General features: G+C 43.7%; 1 protein-coding gene across 4 annotated transcripts in view; it reads left to right on the forward strand.

Moving 5' to 3' along the window:
- MRAP2 (melanocortin 2 receptor accessory protein 2) overlaps positions 1 to 23,760 on the forward strand; it is a 46,448-nt gene extending 22,688 nt beyond the window's left edge. For all 4 annotated transcript variants that reach the window (XM_073336576.1, XM_073336573.1, XM_073336575.1 and 1 more), the window contains 2 exons: positions 3,934 to 4,033; positions 12,160 to 23,760. In XM_073336576.1, coding sequence (XP_073192677.1) covers positions 3,934 to 4,033; positions 12,160 to 12,553 — 494 coding nt within the window. In that variant the 3' untranslated portion in view covers positions 12,554 to 23,760. The remainder of the gene's footprint in view (positions 1 to 3,933; positions 4,034 to 12,159) is intronic.
- Positions 23,761 to 26,046: the final 2,286 nt, after the last annotated feature.

The following is a 26,046-nucleotide window of genomic DNA, read 5'->3' on the forward strand; positions in this document are numbered from 1 at the left end:
CAGTGGCAACGGGCTTTGTTGCAAGGATAGGTTCCTGGGTTAGTGGTTCTGTTGTGTGGTATGTAATTGCTGGTGAGTATTTGCTTCAGGTTGGGGGGCTGTCTGTAGGCAAGGACTGGCCTGTCTCCCAAGATTTGTGAGAGTGATGGGTCGTCCTTCAGGATAGGTTGTAGATTCTTGATAATGCATTGGAGAGGTTTTAGTTGGGGGCTGAAGGTGATGGCTAGTGGCGTTCTGTTATTTTCTTTGTTGGGCCTGTCCTGTAGTGGGTGACTTCTGGGTACTCTTCTGGCTTTGTCAATCTGTTTCTTCACTTCAGCAGGTGGGTACAACTACAATACCCACCTGCTGAAGTGAAGAAACAGATTGACAGAATTTCACATTTCAGCATGAAATCTTCCCAGTGTTGGTCTCTGCCCAAAGGTGGATTTATATGGAAAGTTCAAGCACCAACCCCTCCCCTACACCCCCTAAAAAACAAAACAAAACAACAAAGAACACCCCAGCCTTTTTTAAACAACCAAAGGTGGTGCTGCAGGATGTCCCAGTTAATGGGAGTAGTTTTCAGAGTTACCACTACCTTAAGAAGAATTAGAGAGCGGACTGGATTAATGCTTCCCCTGGCACCTGTCTTCTTTCCTCATTAGTTTATTAATAGTGATGGCTGTTGGAGCTGGTTACAATGAGTTAGTTGTCCCTTGGTGAAGGGGGAGACACATCTTGGGAACAGTTATATATTGAATTCATACTAATGTGCTTGATTCCAAACAATGATCATAGCCAAATTAATCTAGAAACCTTGACGTTATTAGCAGATAGGCTATACTTGAATAACCTGGAGCATTACACTATGAAAAATGGATGCCAACTGTGGTATGTCTGCCAATTTGCTTACCTGTGGTCTAAAACAATATGGAATTAAACATTAGTTCTTTGCACGGAATATATTAACACAAGTCATGATCACCGTCATGCCAGGTAGCTGTTAATAACTAATAACAGTGGATACTACTACTAATGTTCTTGCAAATGGTTTAATGGAATCTGTTTAATGCTAATAAGGAATATGTCCTCTTTCAAGGTAGTAGCAGTTAGGCAGAAATTGTGGGAGGTAACAATGGTGTGATTAAATCTTTGCCAGTTCCTTTTGTAGGGCGTGCTAAGTGTTTTCTCTTATAACCTCCAGTAACGGTGCTTTTAAGCTCTCAAATATACTCAATCCCATTATCTCCCTCCTTCCCCTCAAAAAAATTTGTTAATTTTATGACTGCCAAATTTATCAGCCTTTTTAACTAAGATGTCTGTCTTGCAGTTCCCTTTTAATGCAAGCTACCTTATGACTCCTTAATGCAGGCGGAACTTAACCCTTGAGTCAGGGGTACAAAAATGTGAAACCGTAAACAAAAGGAGTAAATATTTTAATTAAAGATGGGCCCCAGGACAAAAGCCTGGATCTCAGAACACCTGCACGTTAGTAGGTGGTGAAGTGGGAATTCTAACCAACACCCAAATATCAGTAGCCCCATCTCTGTAATGAACTGGGTTGGAACCCTTCTGAGCATTATGGCTTTCAGAGCCAGCTCTGAACCTTGAAGCCTGGACTTGTCTCTAATTTTAATTTCCTAGTTCCTAGCGTATGTATCTGTCAGTTGGTTCGGACTTTCTGCTACAAATTATTAAAAGATATTAAGTGACCAGGCTTTCTCACACACCTTAAAATATAGGGCCAAATTCAACTTTTGGTATATCAGTGCAACCCCAGTGAATTCACTGAGGTTACACTGGTGCAACTGAACACAGAATTTGGCCATTAGTCACTTAAATTGTGTATATGTGGTTCATGGTGTCAAGATGTAGCAGTCAGTGGAGGAGCACTGTGACTTCTGGCAGATGCAGATAAAGAAGCAAATTTGGAACAACCCTTCATTCTCTCTGCATCTTGAGACTTGTGGGTGAAGTCTTCCCAATGGAATTCTACAGCTTTTAAGGTGTTATGAGAGTGTAAAGGGATGTAAGGGAAGGCAGGTAAGGGTCGTGGCTAGATATACTTGAATTCTTTTTGTGTGATTGAGGGGGAGGTCCTCCATTTTTAAAATGGCTTAGCTGGCATATGTGTGGTGTAGCTGAGGGAGTAGAAAAGGGGAGAATATCTAGTAAAACAGGAAAAATCCTATCCCATAGTGATAATGCAATTGAAAGCCCTGCAGGCTTCGTAGAGCAATTATTTAGTATTTCATTACTTTTCACTACTCCCAGCTGGGTGAAGGGAACAATGTATTTTTTTCAACTACCAATTAAATTTGGAAAGCGTATGTAGAAATCCTCCAGGCAACTGGCGCCTGTATTTTAACCACTGTGCAGCTTTAGGTTTCCATAAATATTCATCATTTTCCGAAAGGCAATTCAGTTTGAAATCACTTTTTTATATGAAGTCATGCTTGTACTGTTAATGCTTTGTCTGTTTTCCTTCTTTTTTCCCTCTGTATTTAAAATCTATGGAACTGGAGTCTGGTTATATCGCCACTCATTAGGGGGATATTAACAGCTGCAAGAGCTGAAGATTTTTTTGTGTGTGTATGTGCTGCGGCCTTTGAGCTAGGTCCAATATTCATTAAAGTCCGTGAAGAGACTCCCATTGACTTCAGTAGTCACTGGATCAGTCTCTTCGTGACTATAGGAATAAGGTTGTTGACAAAGTTGTGGTGTCTTCCTGGTATGTTTGTTTTCTACTGAATTCTAGTGATCCTGGGCTGGCAGAATGGGCTGCGGTACCCATTTCAGTTTGCACAAGTTATAACAGTCCAAAGCCTGCCTTGAGGATCTGGGAGGGAGAGAAATGTAGTAGAACGCCTAATATGCCTCACACTGAGCCAAGCAGTGCTGAGGGATACCTCAGAATCTAGCCATGGCCACTAACTATCATTGAGGCCAAGAGCTTAGTAGTATTCCAAAAAGGCTTTAAACATTTATATGGTTGACAACTTCTGTTACATTAGAAAGGAAGAAAGATAAAATTTAGAAGGGATACAAACCTTTGTGCTTCAGGCCATAGGCCATCCCCTAATGGGACAGGTTATTGTTCACTGTCAGTTTCTTGCACCTTCCTCTGAAACATCTGGATCTGGACACTGTTAGAGGGAATATTGAAATAGGTGGACTTCTGACCTCACCTGGTATAGCAAATCCTATATTCCTATGACATCCAAACAAAACTTGGAGGACACTGGCTCTGTTTCTTGGGGAGATCCACAGTGATACTGACAGTAACACTTGTCTGCCCCGTCATTGGCTTTGGAAAACATCTGGATCATCTGAGACTCAAAGTGGCAGATCCACCACCGTGATTAAGTAGCCCACTTTAGAACAAGCTGTTTTAAGAACAAGATGTGGCTGTTCGAGCTGAACGTTCTTGAGTGTATGTGGATCAATGTCCCAACTAACAAAGCCCAGGAGAGGGTACTAGTGTGGGGTTTGTTACAGATCATCAGATCAAACCAGAGAACACTGAGTTACTCCGCAAGTACTTGTGTGGGAAGAAAAATGGTGGTGTTATGGGGGACTTCAGTTTGAGAGACATCCGTGCTTGGATGCTGTCAGTAGTAAAACATCATTAGAGTTTCTAAAAATTATAGATGATGATTTTCACATAAGGTACTGCATCAAAGACGAGGTGACTCTAATTGAATTAGTCAGTGTTTCTGCATTCAGTGCTGTGCATGCTTGATGTATCTGATGCTGAACTAGTCACTTTTATATCCATTGGCTTTTTCCAGAGACATAGTGCCCGGTACATTGACCGGTCAGGATGTTGAATGTGTCTTGTAATAAGAAACAAAGCCTTTCTGAACTCTGAGTCATGACACATTATGTGGAATGGAACCTGTTTACAAGTGAAGGTGGAACACTAATCAATTTATTACCTCTCTCCTGCAGATTCCATTGTGATTGGATTTTGGGTCGGTCTGGCAGTTTTTGTCATTTTCATGTTCTTTGTGCTGACCTTGCTGACGAAGACAGGAGCACCGCACCAAGAGTGAGTCTGATCATAGTGTGACAGCAATGTGATGTGCTGATCAAATGTTTTTCCCATTACAGTGATGGTCCCTTCTATTGAGTTATTTGTAAAGGGTACACTGTCAAGGCTAAACTGCCCAGAATTTTACCTACTATAAAAAAAGGAGATTTTTTTTTTAAATACTCTTCAGCTGATACTAAAACGTTTGCCTATTCAGAAGCCAGAGCAGCACAATTTCTAACATCAATCATCTTTTGCGGAACAGACGACAAATCCAGGGTGCTTGTTTCTATGCCGTTCCAGGATGTGTTTTGTCAGTGCAGATATTATACCACCCTTCTACTCTGCCTGCCTATTTTGTTCTTGTGACCAGGTTGATGGCACCAAAATATTCGAGAAGCTTTGTTTTCAGAACTCATTTGAGACAGCACTTCTGTATAGTATGTTTTAATACCCCACCTGCTTAGCAAAATCAGAATGCAGTAGAGAGGAAGGACAGCATAATGGGCATACGCGCACACATTCAGTCTAAAAGAAAGATGGTAGGCTCCAGTTTAGGCCTCCGAACCTTGATGACATTCCTTTAGAGGTACATCTACACTGCACGCTGCCCAGCCTTCTGTTCTATCCCCCTGTTTGCCAGAGGCTGGGAATGGGCGACAGGGGGATGGATCACTTGATGATTACCGGTTCTGTTCATTCCCTCTGGGGCACCTGGCACTGGCCACTGTCAGAAGACAGGATACTGGGCTAGATGGACCTTTGGTCTGACCCAGTAGGGCCATTCTTATTGTCTTATGTTGAGACTGGCAGGGGGGAAAAGGGTAGTGGCTTCTTTAAGAGTTCCCCATCACTTGAGAGTTGGAGGATGAAAAGGCGTCACTTGAGCTGGTGGGTGGGCCCATGGGGCTCAGGTAACTCATTGGCCCTTGTGCACCTGTGGGAGGGGATCTAAATCCTGTCCCTCCAGTCCTGAGTCTCCGCTCATGCCTGGATGCAAGTGTCCTGAGCAGCTACTCATTCTATAGGGGGTCCAGTTCCCTGATAAACTGAAAGTGGGCTTAGGAGAAGGCATCCCCTAAAGAAGCCGGATAATGGGATTGAGGCTTCTAATATCTAGAGACAACCCCCTTTCCCCAGGCCCTTAACTCTCATATGAGGGGAGGGCAATGGAGTCTCAGTAACTGGCTTGGACCAACTTTGGAGTGGAGGGGGACTGATGGCAGCCCTGTCAGGTTGAAATGATTAAGGAAGGGTAAAGCCTGGAAGCATGAGTTATTGTTGGATAGTTCCCAGATGAGTTAATAAAGTTGCAGCCTAGTTAAACCACATCCAAACATGGGACAATGGGCTAAGGAGTGTCAGTGTTTCATTTATAACACAAACAGGAGACACTTTGATCTAGAAAAGAGAAGATGTTTTAATCAGTACCAGCTGCCCTTAATCTGTTTTATTTTTAAAATAATTATTTCAACTATTGTCAGTAGGTTACTCCTGGGGGAATTCTGCCCACTGCAGAATTTTGCAGAAATTAATGTTGTGCGCACAGAATTTCCTTTCCCTCACAGAAATGGGCTACAGTGCTGCTAGCTGCCACTAGAGGCCGCTGGACCCGCAGAGCCCAGCTTGCACATAGAAGACACTGCTGGGGGGATGGGAAGAGAGCTAGAGGGTTCAGTTGGCAGCTTCAGTTCCCAGCATGCCCTGAGGGGAGGAGAGGGCGGCGCACAGCAAACTCTGAAAGACTGGGACCCAGCATCAGGCTGTTCCTCCCTCTGGATCTTTGGGCTCTGGGGTGGGAGAAGGTGGGTGTCTGGGCAAGGGGGGGGGCCTTGCCTGGGTTCTGGGGGGAAGAGGGTGCAGGTATCTGGGCCGGCTGGGCTCTGGGGGAGGGAAGGGGCAGAGAAATAGGAACTGGGTTGTCATAGGTGTTTCTTTAACTCTCTACTCCTGGGGGAAGTTTTGAGTGTCTGTATTGTTACAGACATACTTGCTGACAGGTATTTTGAAATAAATTACCCAAAATAATTGCAACTGGCGTGATTATGTAGTATTATTTAGACAAAATTTGCAGAATTTTAAAATACTGTGCACAGAATTTTTAATTTTTTGGCACAGAATGCTCAGAGGAGTAGTAGGAGTAGTGCATATTATGTCTAGATTTCCAGGCTCCATTGTAGCTCATTTAAAAATGGCCTTAGGAAAACTAGTATATGCACCTCACGAGTCTGTTTTTGTAACCTATACTTACAAATTGTTGACTAATATAATTTAGCAAGGCAGACTAATATAAACAGAAAAAAGAGAATCTGTATTCAATCATTGTAGCCTGTATTGTGCCCAATAGTGCAAAGCTTGGGAGCTGGTAAACATCTAAGCCTCTTTTGTTTTTTATATTTATTTTTGTTTTAAATTTCCCAGGAATTTATCAGTTTTTATTCAAAAATTTAAAAAGCGTGAGCAAATTGGTTCAAAAACTGAAAACAACGGGTAGTGACAGTGTTCTCTGTATGTGGCAGCTGAGGAAACCTTCCACTGCCTGCGGTAGTTGGGTTGTCTCAGCTGCGCGGGCCCGATTCCTTGCCTGTCTCATTCCACCAGCCCCCATGCAGGGGAAATGAACGGGGCATCCTGAGGGGCTGGGGTCAGGAGGAGAGTAGAAGGCTATATCCTGTGATTACTCGCCCCACCAGATGCAGCCCTCTCCTGACTCCATCCCTTCAGCTCAGCCCAAGCTGTTTCTCCTTCAAAAATTCCCCAGGTCCCAAAAATGGAAGGGAAGGGAGGGGAGGGGAGGAGGAATCAGTAAAACCTGAACAATGGCTTTTTCAAAAACTTGGGAATTTTGGGGGAGGAAATGGTAAATATCAATAACAAAGGGTCTTAATATAGTAAAGCCTAAGTGTGTTGTGGTTTTTGTAACTGTATATTCTCCTCTTTACAAAATTTAACTTCCTCTGTGCAAATCTATTAAAAACTATTAGAACACGCTTACTGGTTTTGTAAAGCAGAGGATATTATTGTAATGGAAATTCTACTAATAGAATACTCTATAAAATGACAATGTTTTTTGCTCTTGGGCAAACTTTTCTAATCCTACTGAATCTGATATACCTGCGTTTTATACCATATTGATCTTCTCTGTGTAACATAGGGTTTAAACGTTATGCTGCTTATTTATCAGTATTGACACATCATATAAAAGCCTTATTGAATAAGATGGTTTTCTACTACTCTTTAGGTACCCAAATTAACCAAAGTTTGACACCTGAAATCTGTATTTATGCACCTATGTATAAGCGATGACTCTTCTCCCTGCTCCACCCCCAGACATATGGTGTACCCAGTGCTCCAGGAATTTAGTGGGAATCACTCTTGCTCAACAATTCTTAAAATTTAGATGCATAAATGTAGATTTAGTTATCTAACCTTCACCATCTAAACTTCAGTCCAAGTTTGGGAAAGCTGAGCTTGATCTTTTTCTGTACCAGAGACTTATTTTGAACAGGTTGTTTTATTTATTTTTTTTATTTATTTTTAGGGGAAATGTGTGGAGTGTTTTAAATGACCTTTTGAGGTGCACTGTATCAATTGCTCCACTTGCTTACACTACGGTGACAATTTGTTCAATATCTTTTAAAGCCCTAAGATCATGGGTTGGACAGGTGTCTGTTGTAGAAATGAAGGTGGTGATACACAGAAAAGGGGAGCAAAGTACCAGATGGCAGAATGAAACATTTAGAGTTAACTGCTGTATGGTCTGGGGCCCAGATCCTTAAAGGGTCTTATGAGCCTAATTGCCTCTTCAGGCACCTAAATTCATCATTAAGTGCCACTGACATTTTCAAAACCACCGTTCAGCTACTGCTGCTGCCTAAACTGATAGGTGCCTAAGTCCCCAAGACATCTTTGTTTCTGCCAGCAGGCACATGCAAAGCCACCTAAGTCCTGACACCACCCTGCAGCTAATGAGCTGCTCAAATCAAAGCCCCAGAGACCCCCAAAGTGGAATTGTCAAACTAGGTGGGGGAACACCTATCTTGCCAGGAGAGCCCAATCCTGTAGACATACTCTGAGCATGCCTAAAGCCTGACACCAGTTAGGCTCTGCAGTCAGGCCACCGACAGGTGGGAAGAAAGAACTTGCACCCACACAAGACAGCTGTGGACACAGGGAAACAGGCGAGCAGGAGAGGGGTATAAAGCAGTAGACAGAGACTGATAGTTTTTGCTGCTAGGTTATGGGTTACCTAACCTAAGTCACATTGACCATTTAGGTGCCTAACTCTAGAAGAGGGTTCCTGGCTGAGGATCCTGAGCAGAAGGGCCAGAGATAAGTGCCTCCATCAGTCAGGTGCACCAGGTCAGCCTATGAGGTGCTTAAGCCTCTCTCCTCAGCATTTCACTCCTGGCTAGCTTAGGTAGCTCTCCTATCAGCTTCCTGGCTTCTGAGGATCCCTTTCTTAGGCACTTAATGATCTCCATGCATATATGGAGAGCCCGGGTGCCTACTTGGGGCTGAGGATTCCACTAGGTGGCAGGCTGCCTAGAGGTGAGATGTCACAACACCGAGCAGAGAAATGCCTAAATACCTAATGAGCATTAGTCTCATTGAGCCTTAGTTCCCCATCTGTTAAATGGAGAGAATAGTACTTCTACAGGGGTGTTGTGAGGATAAATGCATTAAAGATTGTGAGATGTTCAGATCCTACGGTGATGGTGGCCATATAAGCACCCTAGATAGCACTGCATCTGAAATACAGTCAAATAATGTCATACTTTGAAGATACCTTAGAGATGGTAAGTTCTTGAGTCACACACAGTACATTCTCAATACCTTTGTTCATTCCAGCATAAATTGATTTCCTCTATGGGTCTTCAGTCATTTCCCTTAGGATACGCCTCCACTGTCAGACTTCAGCACTAGAAAACTTCCCCTCCTGTCCAATCTTCACCACCATCCTTGGTTCAGTTTCCTCCTATTACTCCTGGTTATACTCACCCACTTGAGCTGCTTTACAAATAAACCATTCCTTGTTGTTCGTTTGTTTTAGCTTGGCTCTGCAGGAGGGATTCATATATTCGTAACTCAGTCCTTCTAGCCTTTTAATCTTTGCTTTTCTTCCTTCCACTTTGTTCACATTCCCCCACATGGGGATGTCTAGAACTTGTACCTAGAGTTCTAGGCTTAGTCTCACTAGCTACATGTATGCAGCCTAAATTCATAGAGACATTTTCTCCCACTACATGGTATTGTAAATTTATATTTAACTCCTTTCCTCTTTCACTCTTTAAGGCTTTTTCAGTACACTTATTTCCCTCCTGTTGAATGTGTGTTGGATTATTTTCCTTCAGTTCTCGTCTGCATTATTTGTTGAAATATTTTATGTTCTGCCTAAATAATACTTCACCTTGAAATGCAAAATGAGATGTGTGTTCGCTAACGCCCACCTTTAGAACTGCAGGTCTGTACATGACAGGCATTGCCTTTCAATGAAATCTTCAGGAGTGTTTTGGTTTTATGGCAATAGTCTGTGCAGTATGAAGTTAGCTGACCAGTTCGAAGGAACTATGAGTTAGTTAGGATATAGCTCTCAGAAAATGTACTGGACAGCGGTAGCATCTGAGAAGCAAAGATCGTTATGATAATGATTTACTAGCTAAACTCAAATGTTAAAGCATTTAGGGCCAGTTTTTTAAAGATATTTGGGTACCTAAAGATGCAGCTAGGTGCCTTGTTGGATTTTCAAAAATGCCTAAACTCCTATGGATTTGAATCCCAGGAGACTTCTATCTGCAACTGTAGGCACCTAACATCCTTTTAAACCCTGATCCTTGGTGTTCATTTGTTACATCATTCAAATTTAATGAGTTTCACACGTTTATTTTAACAAAACTATGACATTCATATGTGACATTCTGATTTTCAAGTACTGATCTCAACAGTGTGCCTATAGTGCCTTTCATGTTCAAATAACCCTTTTATAATACTGTGACCAAAACAAGAAAGTAGACTAGCAAAGAGTGCATTAACACCAGGAACCTTTGTCTGTAGCATGAGATTCTATGGCCTAACTATATTTAGATTCATGCACAAGTCTGTGTAGACTGGAGCTATCTTGAGTTTAGAGTTCTCTTGGACACTCAATGGATGCTATATCATTCCTTCTGCTGTCTTCCCTTGCTTTTCTGTGTTGAATTTCTTAGTCTCCTAGCTATTTATCCAGCCTTCATAGCTATCCTGCTGCTCTCCTGGCCTTTTATATTGTCCTCAGTTTGAAACAATGGCTGAAATCCTGGTTCCATTGAAATCAATGGGAGTTTTGCCCTTGGCTTCGATGGAGCTGGGATTTCATCCAGAATCTGAGAAGTGTGGGTATCTTAACCACTGGGCTATAGAGTATTCTAGAGTCGGTCTCTCTGTGTTTCATGTTGAAGCTGTTCCACTTTGTTTAAATAATTAATATAGTCATTGGAACAGGAACTTGAATTTGAGTCTCTGAGTGCCCTAACCATAGGGCTATAGAGCATTCTCACTCTGTCTGTCTGGCTCATATTTTTACATAATAGAATAGCTTCATCAGGAGACAGGTGAGAGAGCAAGCTACCCCAGAATAACCCCAGTGGTTAGTTTACTCTCTCACTTGAAACTTGGGAGATGTGGAGCAGGGATTTAGACCCACATCAGGCAGAAGGGGGATTTGAATCAGTCTTCAACATCCTAGGTGAGTGTGCTAACCACTGCGATAAGGTTATAATGGGGGGACACCAGCTCCTCATTTTTTTGGTGAGAAAGGGCTTAGGTGCCGAACTGCAGGAGAGGGTCTAGGGCTGTGAATACCAAGCAGAGAGAGGCATTTTCCTTCTGGTTCAGACATAGGCACCTAAGTCCTTTCGAGGGGTGGGACTAGGCACACCCCTCTTGTCATTTCCTTGGAGGAAGTCCCTTCGCTTTGGGTGTGGTGTGTTTTTTGGTTTTTTTTAATGTCCTGGGAATGTATTTGGTTTTTATTGGGGAAAAAATTAGTAAAATAAAACAAAAAAAACCAAAACAAAGTAAGGGCGGTGGGAGGGCAGTTGTGGCTGGGGGGAAGGGGCGTGTACACACCAAGGGCCAGTTGAGGAACCTCCTGCGCCAGTCGTGCAGGACCTAGCCCGTTGCTCATCTCCCTCTCTCCACCCTTGGAGGGGGGTGAAAGACTGTTCCCCAGGAGTACTAGCCCCCCTGCTGGGCAAAGCCTCCTGCTAACCCTACTGGCCCTTATGCACGGCCCCATCTGCTTCCCCGTGAAAAATTCCCGGGTCTTGGAAAAGCCACAATTTTAGCAAGTATCAGCAACACCTGAATACTGGCTTTTTTAAGGGAATTTTTCTGGGAAAATCAGTAAATACCAATAACGAAGGGCCTTACCTATTGCCTAGCTTATGTGACTCATTGCTCAGCATGCTGGCCTTTGTGAATCCCATTCTTAGGCACCTGACTCCTCCCCAGGTATGGTTTGGAGAGCCAGTGCACCTAACTCAGGGCTGTGGATTCCACTAGGCAGCAAGGGCTCCTAAACATTAGGTATTGCAGTGCTGAGTATACGTCCCCTATCTAGATTTAGGCCCTTAGATTTCAGCTTCATAGATGCCTCCGCTGACCACCTGCTAGTCAAGTGATTACTAGTCACAAAAGAGACATGGAGGCAGTACCCATGGCATACATCCCACAGATGTCAGTTAATGCTTTGTAGAATGCTCTGAAAATGTTAAGTGCTGCTCTAATTATTAGTGTTATTACTCATAATACTAAACGAGGAGTTATTTAGCAGTAGATTCAATGAAATGGGAGGATCAGGGTTTTCTAATACTTAGCATATTAAAGTACAATATAGGAATGCTGGCATTAATGATCTATTCCAGCACTACAACATCTATAGAAATAAACACCTACAAACATTTTACAACAGAAAAATATGAAGTAGATAGATCGTCTTTTAAACATGCCCTAGGTAAATGAATATTTTTGTATTTATTCCCAATTTTGATGCCCACTGAAGTAACATTTGATGCTCAGAGGTAATCATTTTGAAGTCTAATAGCTATTTTTATTTCCATGGTTATTTTAGTATATATAATTTTGCTTTTTTTCCTCTCCCCCAGCAATACAGAACCTTCTGAAAAAAGATTTCATGTGAGTAGCTTCGTGGCAGACTTTGGAAAACCTCTGGAGTCAGACAAGGTTTTTTCACGTCAAGTAGCTGAAGAGTCCAGGTCACTCTTTCACTTTTACATTAATGAAGTGGAGCATTTGGACAAAGCAAAACAAAGCCATAAAGCCCCTGGTCTGGACAGTAATATTCACTTCCAGGAAGTAGCAAGGAGTAGTGGAAGGCTGGAGGAGGAGCTGAATTGCCTTACAAAATTTAACATTCCCAACTTCGTGAACACTGACCAGAGTTCTTCACTGGGTGAAGATGATCTGCTGATTTCAGAGCCCCCAATCATTTTAGAAAGCAAACCAGTTATCCAAGCCTCACGTCAGATCCTTGACTGAAAAACATTGATTTCTAAAGCAGAGTGTCTTTGTTTCTGTGGTATCAGGAACTCTTATTCAGCTGCTAACATCAGACCTTTTGCCTATTTCAGTAGAAAATATTTCATATCTTATGCCTTGTGTTTTATTGTGAATATTGAACTGATTTCACTTTCATATAAAGTGAAATACTTAATATTTTATGTCAAGACTTATTTTATGTCACTTTCAAGTGTTTCCTAAGATCAAAACCTTCTTCGGCATTGCTGTTGTTGCTTGCTATTTGTTTTATTTAACTAGCCATCATGCCCAGCTGCCTAGTGGTAGCAGAACACACTAACACGATACAAGAGTTGCAATGCACTTAACTTTGCTTTGTGGGGATTGCTGCAGCTGCACAGGGAGGAGTATCACTGGATTCTGAAAGGAGTGGTGTGGAACTGGTTGTCCAGGAGGACAGTAAACTCAAATCAAGACTGAATGGAGGAATAAAAAGAGGAAGCACCTTTTCGGGCCTCTGAATCTCCTCTCCTCCCCTGCCCCCTTTCAAAAGGCAGATTATTTTGAAACATAACCAACATAATAGAAATTTGCCTCCCATTAATCTGCACCCAAGACTCCTATCCGCTTTTAGAGGCTGCTGAAACCCCATGTATCAAAATTCTAGTGATGCTGTTTTGTATATTATATTCAATGGCCATATTTAGCTTTTCAGAAAATTTCATATTCTTGCAGTTGTGGGTGGGTGACCTAGAATGAATGCGTTCTACATACAATTAATAACATTGTTTGGTGGACTTGAGTGTCAGTGCGAGCCTTTAACATAGTGAGCACAGGATTTAATACAGAAACAATAGGAAACAGGGTAGAAAACATTCCTGTTTTGCTCACAGCACAGCAGATGTAGCCAGTTACTATAGTGTATGTTTGTAATGGATTGATACTTGCTGCTCCTGTACTTGACTCAGGGCTTGGCTAACCTTGCAAGTTAGAGCGCATTAAAGCAGCCCCAGGTGCCCTAACTTCCGATGTGTCCACACTGGCAAGGCACGTAGAGCGCCTGGACTCTGCAGCTGGAGTGCTCCTAGTAATCCACCTCCCCAAGAAGCATAAAGTTCACTGTGCCCCATCTGAAATGCCCGGGCGTCCATGTGAAAGAGGTATTGCATTACTGTGCTGTGATTGGCCTCCAGAAACGTCCCATAATCCCCTGAAGTCAAGTGGCCACTCTTCTCATTGTTTTGAACTCTGCTACAGGAATGCGGCTATCCCCTTTCAAAGCTCAGTTTCTGACAGTTGGCATGCTTATCTGCTCTGGGACAAAGCAAACCATTAGTGTGGAATGCTGCTGTTGTGAGTGTGTGTGTGTGGGGGGGGGCGGGGGCGGTCTGCTGCTGTCTTCTACATTCAGACAGCATGCTGACTCTCTGACTCCCCCCACATACACACAACACACTCCCTGTCACACTCCAACACCCCCTCCCCCATTTGAAAAGTACATTGCATCCACTTGCATACTGAGATAGCTACCACAATGCACTGCTCTTTGTGACATTGCAAGAACTGCTAATGGGGCCACACCAGTGCGCTTGCAGCTGTCAGTGTAAACACACAGCAGTGTTTTCCCTGCTGTGCTCTCTGAAGTCTAGTTTAACTCCCAGCGCTCTACCTCTGCAAGTGTAGCCATGCTCTCAGAGAAAGCGAGCAAGTGCTGCACAGTACTTGCAACTGTAGTGTTCACGCATTCTGATATTTTTTAGGTAACTGCAAAACCACTGAGACCTATCCTCTAACAAAATAAAGAGTTTGGGAGAGATTTAGTTTTATTGCAACATTTTTTTTTCTTCACCTTTTAAAAAAGACAGTTACTCACCTTTGTAACTGTTGCTCTTCAAGATGTGTTGCTCCTATCCATTCCAATTAGGTGTGTGCGCACCACGTGCACGATTGTTGGAAGATTTTTACCTCAGCAACGCTCAGTGGGTCGGCTGAGGCGCCCCCTGGAGTGGCGCCTTCATGGTGCCAGATATATGCTCCAGCCGACCCAGCGCCCCCTCAGTTCCTTCTTGCCGGCTACTCCGACGGAGGGGAAGCAGGGCGGGTTTGGAATGGATATGAGCAACACATCTCTAACAACAGTTACAAAGGTGAGTAACTGTCTTTTCTTCGAGTGCTTGCTCATATCGATTCCAATTAGGTGACTCCCAAGCCTTACCTAGGCGGTGGGGTTGGAGTGAGATGTCCCGAAGTGAAAGATCGCTGAATCAAATGCAGCATCACCCCTGGACTGCTGAATTATCGCAGTGGGCGGTGAAGGTATGCACCGATGACCAAGTCTCTGCCTTACTAATCTCCTGTATGGGTACGTGTGCTAGGAAAGCAGAAGATGAAGCCTGAGCCCGTGTGGAGTGGGTGGTATGGTGCGTAGTTGGGACACCAGCCAAGTCCTAGCACGCATGGGTGCATGATATGATCCAGGACGAGATGCACTGGGAGGAGACGGGAAGGCCCTTCATCCGGTCTGCCACAGAAACAAACAGCTGCGATGTTTTCCTGAAAGGTTTTGTTTGCTCGATGTAGAAGGTGAGGGCCCTGCAAACATCCAGGGAGTGCAGCTGTTGTTCCCATCGAGAGGCGTGCAGCTTCGAGTAGAAGATGGGGAGGAAGATGTCCTGGTTGAGATGGAAGGCAGACACCACTCTTAGGGAGCAAGGCCAGGTGGAGTCGCAGCTGTACCTTGTCCTTGTGGAACACTGTATACGGTGGTTCCGATGTGAGTGGCCTGAGCTCAGACACACGCCTTGCCGAGGTGATAGCTACGAGGAAGCCTGTCTTCCAGGAAAGGTACAGGAGTGAGCATGGCCATCGGCTCGAACAGGGCAGCCATGAGTTTGGAGAGGACCAGGTTAAGATCCCACGTAGGGACCAGTTGTTGAATTCATGGGAACAGGCGCTCCAACCCCTTGAGAAATCTGCTGACCATGGCATTGGAGAAGACTGAACGCCCGTTTTTGCCTAGGTGGAAAGCCGAAATAGCTGCAAGGTGCACTCTGATGGATAATATCGCCAAGCCCTGCTGTTTTAAGGACAGGAGGTAGTCCAAGATGATAGGTACTGATACCTGTAGCGGGGCCGTATGATTCTGAGCGCACCAGCAGGAAAAACGCGTCCACTTGGCTAAGTATGTGGACCTGGTAGAGGCCACTGGCCTGCACCGTCCTCGCCCTGCTCCTGGGTGTGGTAGCCATCTTGTGAGCATGACCACCAAGGCGGTGCCGTATGTGTCGGCGCAGAGTCCCCCAGTGCTGTATGGTGCCAGGGACCAGTGGCGTGATGCAGAACGGTACTGAGACTTCGATCGGTGCCTGCAGTCTTATTGGTACTGGGAGCCTGATCTGGATCTCGATGGTGACCTCCGGTGAAATCGGCGCCGGGATCGGCTCCAGGTTGAGTGTTGCTCTGACCAGTACCGGGAGCGGTGCCGGGAGTCCAATTGGTACCGGCCGTACCGCAATTCGGATCTCTGTGAGCTGGAGCGGCGTCGCGAGTACAACTGGTGCCGAGAATGAGATCGGTGCCGGGACTGCGAGCGATGCCATGAAAGGTGCTGAGACCCAGATCGGGACCAGTGCAGTCCTGCTTCACTCGGCAACGGTGGTCGTATCAGGGACGGTTTTCCCTTCTACGGCACTGCCCACACCGGAGATGCCGCTGGCTGCAGGGGAGTCAGCTCTGTGAGCGCGATCAAGTCCCGTGCTGTTGAAAAGGTCTCCAGCGTGGAGGGCAGCCTCAGCTTGACCGCAGTGTGCACCGGGGGGCTTATATGCACCGGACTCGATGGCCCTTGTGGCGCTGGAGTAGATGGTGCAGGAGCTGTTACTTGTCCTGTGCGCTCCGGCAATGGATGCGGCTCCAACTGTGGTGTAGGAAGTGTCGGTGGCTGTCAAACCAACAAACAAGAAGCAGTCAGAACCCGCTTGGGCTGCTGCTTCTTCTGGCCCAGAGATAGGGACCGGTGCTGTGGTGGTGGAGGTGCCGGGGGGACCTGGTGCCTCAAGTCTTTAGTAGAGTCCGAACGCGGTGCTGGACCAATCGGCGCCGCAGGCGTACTCCGCACCAAAGATGCCGCCAAGTCTGGGTGCGCGGAGGAAGGGACTGGGCTAAGTGCTGCCTCCATAAGGAGCTGCTTCAGTCTAAAGTCCCGCTCCTTTTTGGTCCTCGGCTTGAAGGCTTTGTAAATGCGGCACTTGTCCACTTGGTGGGATTCCCCCAGACAGCTTAGGCAAGAGTGTGGGGGTCTCCCATTGGCATTGGCTTCAGGCAAGCCGAGCAGGATTTGAAGCCCGGAGACTCAAGCATGGGCCCGGTACCGGGAGAGGGGAGAAGACCCTGTTCCACCCCACTAAGTAAACTAAGTCTAACTATACTAAGAACTACTAACAACTATTAACAACTAATCACAAACTATTAACAGGTAATAAAGCGAATGCTAGGGAGAGTGGAGATCAGCTATGCGGTAAGAAGGAACTGAGGGGAAGCTGAGTCAGCTGGGGCATATATCCAGCGCCATGAAGGCGCCACTCCAGGGGGCGCCTCAGCCGACCCACCGAGCGTTGCTGGGGTAAAAATCTTCCGACGATCGTGCACGCAATGCGCACACACCCAATTGGAATCGATATAAGCAAGCACTCGAAGAAGAACTGGAAGAGGTATTGACTCTGAGGTGACAATTATTTACAGAAAACTAATAAATAGTTGAGGCCCAAATGGAAAACCCTGCCTAAATTTAAAATTTGTAGCATCCCAACACATTTTTATGATGGGATTAAGTGATTTTTTTAGGGAGATGTGATATTATGCAGTGGTTAACTCTGAGAATTATGGATACTTTTGTAAATCATGTCAAATTGCCATCACAAATTTCTTGAAAAGTCAAAGTAATGCCTCTCTTTTAACATGTGTATAACTATGCATTAATTTCATTATGGCAAATCTACCTTACATCTTCCCTCTGCTTGTTGTTTTGTCTATATGTGTAATTTATGATCTGCTTACACAATGATCATTTACCTGAGAAATCCATCAAAGATGATCTCTATTTCCCTCCATCAGTGGAGGAAGTTATGAAAGCCATGAAACAACAGAACTCTGGCAAAGCATCCGGAAAGGCTGGTATTCCAGCAGAACTTTATAAAGCAGCAGGCTCCAAGGCCATCGAGGTGTTTCATGACATCTTGAGTAGCATTTAGGAGGAAGAAATGCCACCAGACTTCAAAGATGCTATTATTGTATCATTGTTCAAAAACAAAGGCAGCAAAGCTGCTTATGGAAACTACAGAGGCATTGCTCTCTGTACAGCAGGGAAAATACTAGCTCGCACTTTACTGAACAGACTCATTGCAGACATATCTGAGGAGAATCTGCCAAAGTGCAGTGTAGTTTCAGACCAGATCATAGTACTATGGACATGATCTTTGTCGTAAGGCAGGTCCAAGAAAAGTGTTTAGAGCAGAACATGGACCTGAATGCAGTTTCCATCGATTTGATGAAAGCTTTTGATACAGTCAACAGAGAGGGTCTATAGGCTATTTTACATAAAATGGGCTGCCCAAGAAGGTTCATACAAATCATCCATCTGTTCCATGACCACATGACCGTGCAAGTGCTCCCCAGTGGTGACTTTTATGATGCATTTGAAATCGCGAATGGAGTGAAGCAAGACTGCGTACTTGCTCCAGTGCTGTTCATCTTGTTCTTTGACTGTGTCCTCAGCCACGCCACAAGGGACTTGGATGAGGGGATATCTTTCACTTCAGAGGGAGTTGTAGAACAAGAAGTCTATTCTTATCGCACAAAGAACCAGATACTCTCTATCTACTTCATGTTGCTTTCATAAGAATAACCTCAAGTAGTGGTGCAGTCTCTGAGAACTGCAATGTCAGTGGCTGGAGTAATTTTATTCACAAGTTGGAAACAACTCAAACTTTGGGGATGTACTGGTGTGAAAGATAAACCAGCCCACGCCAAAGCAGCTGCACTTGGACAACAACTATGCAGAATGTTGCCAGCAGTACACATGCTGACTGGGTGTAATTCAACCAGGAATCTGGCATGGTTTGCAAACTAAACTTTATCAGGAAAAATCCACACAAATTTAGAAGCCTTGCCAATTTTGGCACTGTGGTGGAGATACTTGTGCTGATTTCAGCTGCGCAGGAACTTCTGATAACCCTTCTCTGACACAACGGCTAACTCAGTAGATGTAAATGGTGTGTGATACATACAAACCTGGAACAAGGCCCTCCCCACAATTTATGATAGTCTTGTGCAACGTACCAAGCATGCAGATTACCAGACCTTTATCTGGAATGATGCCATGGAGGCTTGACCTGACATCTCTTCTCTCCCCCCATGGAAATAGCTGGCATCACAAGGCTGGACAGATTTCTCCAACACTAATGACACAGCCACTTGCCACTGAAGCACTCCCGGAACCCATTACATGTAGATGTAAAAAGCCAAATGTGGAGGCAGCCGTAGTTGTTCAAGACAGAGCATGGCATACACATTGACTTGCTTGTGTACTGGTCGTGAAGACTGTTTGACACTGACAATTTTGTGATGAGTATAATCTAAATGAGACCAACTACAGATTGTTCAGACTTAGACAAGTAGCATATGTCAAATATATTGAAAAAGATTAGTATATACTGTCATATTGCCCATCACTGAGAGGAGTCCAGTGGCTATTAGTAGGGCCCTACCAAATTCACTGTCATGAAAAAGGCGTCACGGACTGTAAAATTTAGTCTCCTCCCTGTGAAATCTGGTCTCTTGTGTGTTTTTACCCTCACTTCTGCACTGCCTTCAGAGTTGGGTGGCCGGAGAGAGGCAGCTGTTGGCTGGGCCCCCAGCTCTGAATGCAGTGCCCTGCCAGCAGCACTGCAGATGTAAGGGTAGCAATACCATACCATGCCATCCTTACTTCTGCACTGATGCTGGCAGTGGCTCTACCTTCAGAGCTGGGCTCCCAGCCAGCAGCCGCCGCTCTCCAGCTGCCCATCTCTGAAGGCAGTGCTGCGGCCAGCAGCAGCACAGAAGTAAGGGTAGCAGTACCACAACGCCCCTAAAATAACCTTATGACCCCCCTCCCCCAACTCCTTTTGGGTCAGGATCCTTACAAATACAATACCCTAAAATTTCAAATATATATAACTGAAATGAAATTTAAGATTTTAAAAATCGTATGACTATGAAATTGACTAAAATGGACCATGAATTTAGTAGGACCCTAGCTATTAGTTTTTGCTAGCATCATAGTGTGAAATAGTATACTCAGCTTGTAATATAATGAATAATCTCTGCATTTATCAACACAAAACACAAGGCCAACATTCTTTAAGTAATGAGCCTTATTAATTTGTGTCAAACTATTTGGATGACTAAATTTTTTTTGTATGTAGTGTTGTTGTAGCCATGTCAGTCCCAGGATATTAGCGAGACAAAGTGGGTGAGGTATTATCTTTTATTGGATCAATTTACGTTGGAGATAAGTTTTCTGTTTGACCCTGTGTTTAGTTGACACACTGAATACCCTTTCCAGACCTGAAGAAGAGCTTTGTGTTGCTCGAAAGCTTGTCCCTCTCACCAGCAAAAGTTGGTCTAATAAAAGATATTTCCTCACCCATCTTGTCTTTCTAATTTTTTCTTTTAATGTAAATTGTTTAAATCCCCTTTTCATGTTTTCTTTCCAACTTGTCTTGACAACTTAAGTACATTTTTGTGGACTTTTCACTTACACAAAAGGTTGTTTAGACATAGGTAAAAAATCTTGCACTGGCATCTCTTGCTACTACCTTAGAACACCACATCCACCGTAGAAAGTACCGAAGGGACACATCTATCAAAATAAGTTGTTGCTTTCTGCGGGGGGGGGGGGGGGGAGAAGGGCCCTACATCCCCCCCCCCCCCAAAATTTCTGTTGGCCCCCAGATGAAAAGTGGGTAGTGGTAGGGCCAGCCACAGGATTTCTTGGGCCCTAAGCTGTTGGAAGAGAACATGGACAAAGTATGTCGTGTGTGTGTGTGCTCTAATCCTGTGCTGGAAGGTGTGGTGGTTTGGCAGTGAGCTCTTCCCTCCATCTCACTTGATAAAGGGGATATACTCTGTTTTGTGAAGCTTGTGGATGCAGAGGCTGCTTGTGTTCAAGGTCTACTGTGGATACTGCATTTACTTTGTACCAATGTAAACAGTTTTAAAAGATTTAACTAATTTTGTTTGAATTAAATCTGCAGCTGTTGGATCAAAACCTTTTGAACCTGGATTCTTCAGAGGTGGTGAGGAGCGTGTTACAATGACTGAAGGTGTGAGATCTTTAAAATATAGGCCATTTTTTGACTTCACAAAGTGGAATGGTGAAGGGTCAGACACAAAGGGAAGGCTGTTTAAGGTACCAACTAGTATTTGTTGAAAGGCTATTTCCTAATATTTCAAAATTCACCCCTGTAGCAAATGATTGATTAGTGTAGTTGTGCTGCATTTGATGCATAATATCTCTTGATACTAAACAAAAAGATTTTACAAACAGCTATCCCCCATTATGTCAAGTGAAATGCAGCTACCTCTGCAGTGAATTGTTGATAGCAGTTTAAGAAAGTGTAACAGCAGCTTAGATTAAGAAGTGAAAGATACCCACCCCCTTGAAACTGCTGGAGGTAAAGTGCATGTAATAACTGGTCCCTGAGTGCCATACTGACACGAACAAGTCAGTGGCTCTTTAATGATTATAAATTCTCCAGGTGCTCAACTTCAAGACCTCCCCTCAAGCAGTGCCTGAACACCATGTGGAGGTGTTGGTTTAAAACTAACTCAGAAAGAAAAATGTTACATCTTGAATGAACACCTCTGCATCTTGCACAGCCCTCTATTATCTGAATTCTGACCCAGCCACACCCTTTGCTGGGGGGCAGTCTGATCAAAATCGCAGCTCAAAGTCCTAAGTTATATGTTGACAATACACAGCCATAGCAATGTCACTGTAGCTATGCTGTCATAACGACATGGTTTGTGTGCAGCCTACACTGCTGGAGGAAAGGTTTTTTCTGTTGGTATGGGAACACTACCTCCATCAGAGGACATGTTCACGGTGGTCAAGTGGTATAGCTATGTAAATCAAATAGTTAAGTGTATTTTTTTTCTCCATATTGCTAACATAGCTATGTTGATTTAATACAGAAGTATAGACCAAGCCCATCCCTGTATAAATATTCATAACCAACTGCTGCCCTCACTTACAAATCCTTGGGGAGCGGTGCCTGCATAGGTTGGGGGCTGAATTCAGCCTCTAGCTGTGTTGTGCTTTTTTTTGAGGGGGGGGGAGGGAGAGGAGAGAGACAAGTGTATTATCTGCTTCAGATAAAATTAAAGGATTCTAGCACAGAGAATATCAAGACTTCATAAGTGCTAAGGTAGCTTTTGAGCTGGGAAGGAAGCGTTAAAACTTAGCTTCCAAAGTAATTTTCATTTTGCTTGGGAAAAAGATTTGTCTGAGTGTAAAGGAATTTGCCATGTCCACCCAACCGAATTTGCATCTCTGCAGCAAACCTGCAAAATAAGCAGTCTATGATGGACTGCATTGGTTGTTGAACAAGGTGTGGAGGAGCAAAACATTGACAGCCGTATTTGATGGTCAGTAAGCAATTAAACCATTTTCCTACCAATGAATTTAGTGTAGCCCTACCTAGAGCTTATCTGTTCTCTCACTGTATGATTGCTTGCCATGAAAGAGATTTAGTCATGGGCAGCAAGGGAATGTAATATTTTACATTCCAAATATATATTTTTTAAAAGTAGTTTGCTGGTAGCTGTGATAAAAGACCAGAAAATTGCTGTAGACAGTCCAGTTAAGAGGGACCAAAACCAGGATAGGTTCTCTTCTGGGACCTGTTTCTGGACTCCCGCAGGTGCCAGGATTATGCTTCTATTTCTCATTGGAGTGGAACTGTACCAGCCAACTGCTCGCAGACTGGCTCTCTGTATCATCCCTCCCTGACTGCCAACTGGGCTTGGCCCTGCTGGAGTTGGAGTCTGTGGCCAGGAACAGTGGGTAGTGACACAGAAGCACTTTCTCCAAAGCAAAGTATGATTTATTTACCCAAATGGTACAGAGGATTTAGAGCAGTACATATGTGTCGGTGGGCTCTGGTAGTCCCTGCAAGTCCTAAGGTAGCCATGCACATGGGTGTGCACTCCTCCCCCTCTAATTATGGTACAAAAAAAAATGCAAACTTGAAAATATCTGCCCAGCCTCAATTTATTTTATATAAAAAATAAATACATAAAACTAGTGGTTCAACTAACCAGCATAGTCCCCTGTCATAAGATAAATCATAAATTGTATGACTTTAGTTAGATTGAATAATTCTGTGTAGGAAGCCAAAAACAGATCAGATAGCTCCCCAGCAGTACCCACAAGGAGAAGACTCATGACAAAGTACATTTTTTGTTTGAGAATATATATTTTTAAAATTCTTTTTATAGGGACACTGAGAATTTATTAATACAGTAGAACCCCTTTTATCTGATCCTTCATTATTTGGCTCGGCCCATTAACTGAAACACCACCCACTTCTGGTCCTGTGTGTGCTGATCTCTCCTGTGGCTGCTAGACAGAACAGTAGCCTCCCACTTTCCAAGTCTCTGCATTATCTAAAGTTTTGATTATCTGCTCTGGCCCTAATTAGTTTGACTACAGGGTTCTGCTGTATTTTAAGTTTCATATTTTGAAACAAATTCAGCTAATTGGACTAGCCACTGAGCTGCCTGAGAACAATTTCCTTTGTGCTTGTGCTGTATATTTCACAGTATCATTTTTTTCTAAAGGGGTTCTGGGACATAAGATGCAAAGCTAAAATTTGCTGTACTGATTTATAACCTCTAATATAACACACTACAATGTAACTTCTTATACAAATGAAGGAATTGTTATTCTTAATTCCCAAGGAACCTGCAGTACTAAATGTTACCAAGCAGTATATGTTTGTATATGTTCTATGTCCCTACACTACATGTAAGGTAAAACCAGCTATTACTTAAGGGGTACATATTTCCTAGTTTTCAAACATGGCTATTTATGTATGTCCTCCAGTGTAGTAAAACTAGAGCCATGTACCTGTGGGTAGTTTTTGCATGTTCTCTCATCTTAATAATAAAATCGGAGGTAAAAACTCTTACTCTAGTTTTATTAACTATTAACCTTTGTTTTCCTGCCAGTGTCCACATAGTCTTGCTGAATGAGTGTCAAAAAGCTGCAGCAACTTATTCCTTATTTTCCCATAATGCTTAGCATTTACAGAGTACATTTCAGCTGTAAATCTCCAAGTGCCTTATAGAGGGGGGTGTTATCCTCATTTTGAGAATGGGGAAATTAAGGCAGAAATGGTGAAGTGTGACTTAGGGAATGTTACAAATCAGTGGCAAAGTGAGAAAGAGAGGTAGGAAAGTCTAAATTCTGAGTCCAGTGCCTATCCCCTGGCTGTGGAAGATGGGCTAGAGGAGAGCAAGAGAGCCACATAATAAGCAGACTGAAGGCACTGCAGCCCACAGTTATGAGAACATCTAGCAGCTTCCCATACAAACGGGACAGGATGGAATTGTGGAAGCTTGCACCCGAGCACCCTCATGGAGAGTGAGCAAATACAAAACACAACCTAGTACACTACCTTATCCATCCTTGCCGGGGCATGCCAGGCCAGTTATCTATGGCAAAGGCTACTGCTATACTATGTCTAGCAACATTAGTATGGCAACCTGAAGTTTTCCATCCCCAGAAGATGGATCAAGTATATCAATTCAGTGGTTGAGATACACCCAGTCTTGAAACCTTGCTAGCAGCAGCCCAGGACACCTGGAGTGGCCTGCTACAAATTTTTGGATACTTTTTCCCATAAAAGACAGTTTCAGACAAGGTACTTCATAACATTAGGGGCTGACTTATTCAACTAAGGCCTATCTCCTGCCTATTTAAAGTAGTTAATCTCTGCAGTGGTCTATGTACTCCCTATTGTCTTTCGAAACCAATAAAGGGCATAAGTCTAATTTGCAGGTGTAAACGTGACTCCCAAGTTCCAGCAATGGCATATGCAGTACTTTAAACTTGCATACAGATAGTTTTTATAAATCATGGAGTTATATGATCAGTTTCCTCACTTGTTTCAAAAGCAATCTGAAAAAAACCCCAACCCTAGTTATGTATTTGATTCCTTTTATATAGCCACAGCTCCCATCACAAGATGTGATACTCTGCTGCATATCCTATTCTTTAGTGATGCAGATTTTCTCTGTTTAAAGTCTGCCTAGTCTAATCTAGGTCAGTGACTTATCAGGCTAGCTATTCTATTTTTTCAAAACATTTCCAGTACATGAAAATAGTTCCCTCCACAGGGTTTAAAGTGGAAAATGGCAACTAACATAAGGAATCAAGGCTCTGCTTATTTCAAAATGTAAAATCTGTTACAGGGGAACATTTTTAAGGATCAGGGCATCCATTTGCAGTAACAGATTGTGGAAATTTGTACTAAATGTCCAGGATTATTTCCTAGTTTCCAATGATACTACAAAGAACTCTACATTTTTAGTTTTTTAAAATATCACTTGTAAGCACAAATGAATGAGGATACCTCTAATGTAGGAAATAAAAGGGGGACAAAAGCACCAAATGAACATATAGAATTACTTATTTGACAGATACACTAATTCCACTATAGGAGGATTTTAAAATAAAAGCCAATGAGCTGTTTTCTCAGTCCGCTTTTGCTCTGTTTCAGGAGATTTTCCTCTTTCTCTACACTCAGAAGGTATTGTTGCAACACATGGCTCCAACTTACTTCAATTTTAGGGCTTAACATCCTCAGTTTAACTCAGTGGTTCTCAAACTAGGGCCACCGCTTGTTCAGGGAAAGCTCCTGGCAGGCCAGGCCAGGCCAGTTTGTTTACCTGCCACAGCTGCAGGTTCGGCCGATCTTGGCGCCCACTGGCCGCGGTTTGCCGCTCCAGGCCAATAGGGGCTGCGGGAAGCGGCACTGGCCGAGGGATGTGCTGGCCGCCCTTCCTGCAGCCCCCATTGGCCTGGAGCGGTGAACCATGGCCAGTGGGAGCCGCAATCGGCCGAACCTGTGGACATGGCAGGTAAACAAAGCGGCCCAGCCCGCCAGGGGCTTTCCCTGAACAAGCGGCAGCTCTAGTTTGAAAACCACTGGTTTAACTTATCCATTAGGCAGAAAGCATCTAAAAATGTTGTTTCATAGAACAGTAACGCCATACGGTCACCCGAGATGTTACAAAGTACCTGGGAGATATTACATCACACCATAACTGAGCATATAAGTAGTTTGTATACTGTAGAGAGTATGTAAGTTTTCTGTATCCTGGAGGTAGCAAGTTCTTTCCTTTCCCAAATGTGTGTTTCAATGAATGTATCTTCAAATAATGACATATTAGAAAAGACATATGGATAC

This window comes from Lepidochelys kempii, chromosome 3 (genome assembly GCF_965140265.1).
Source record: "Lepidochelys kempii isolate rLepKem1 chromosome 3, rLepKem1.hap2, whole genome shotgun sequence".
Lineage (NCBI taxonomy): Eukaryota > Metazoa > Chordata > Testudines > Cheloniidae > Lepidochelys > Lepidochelys kempii.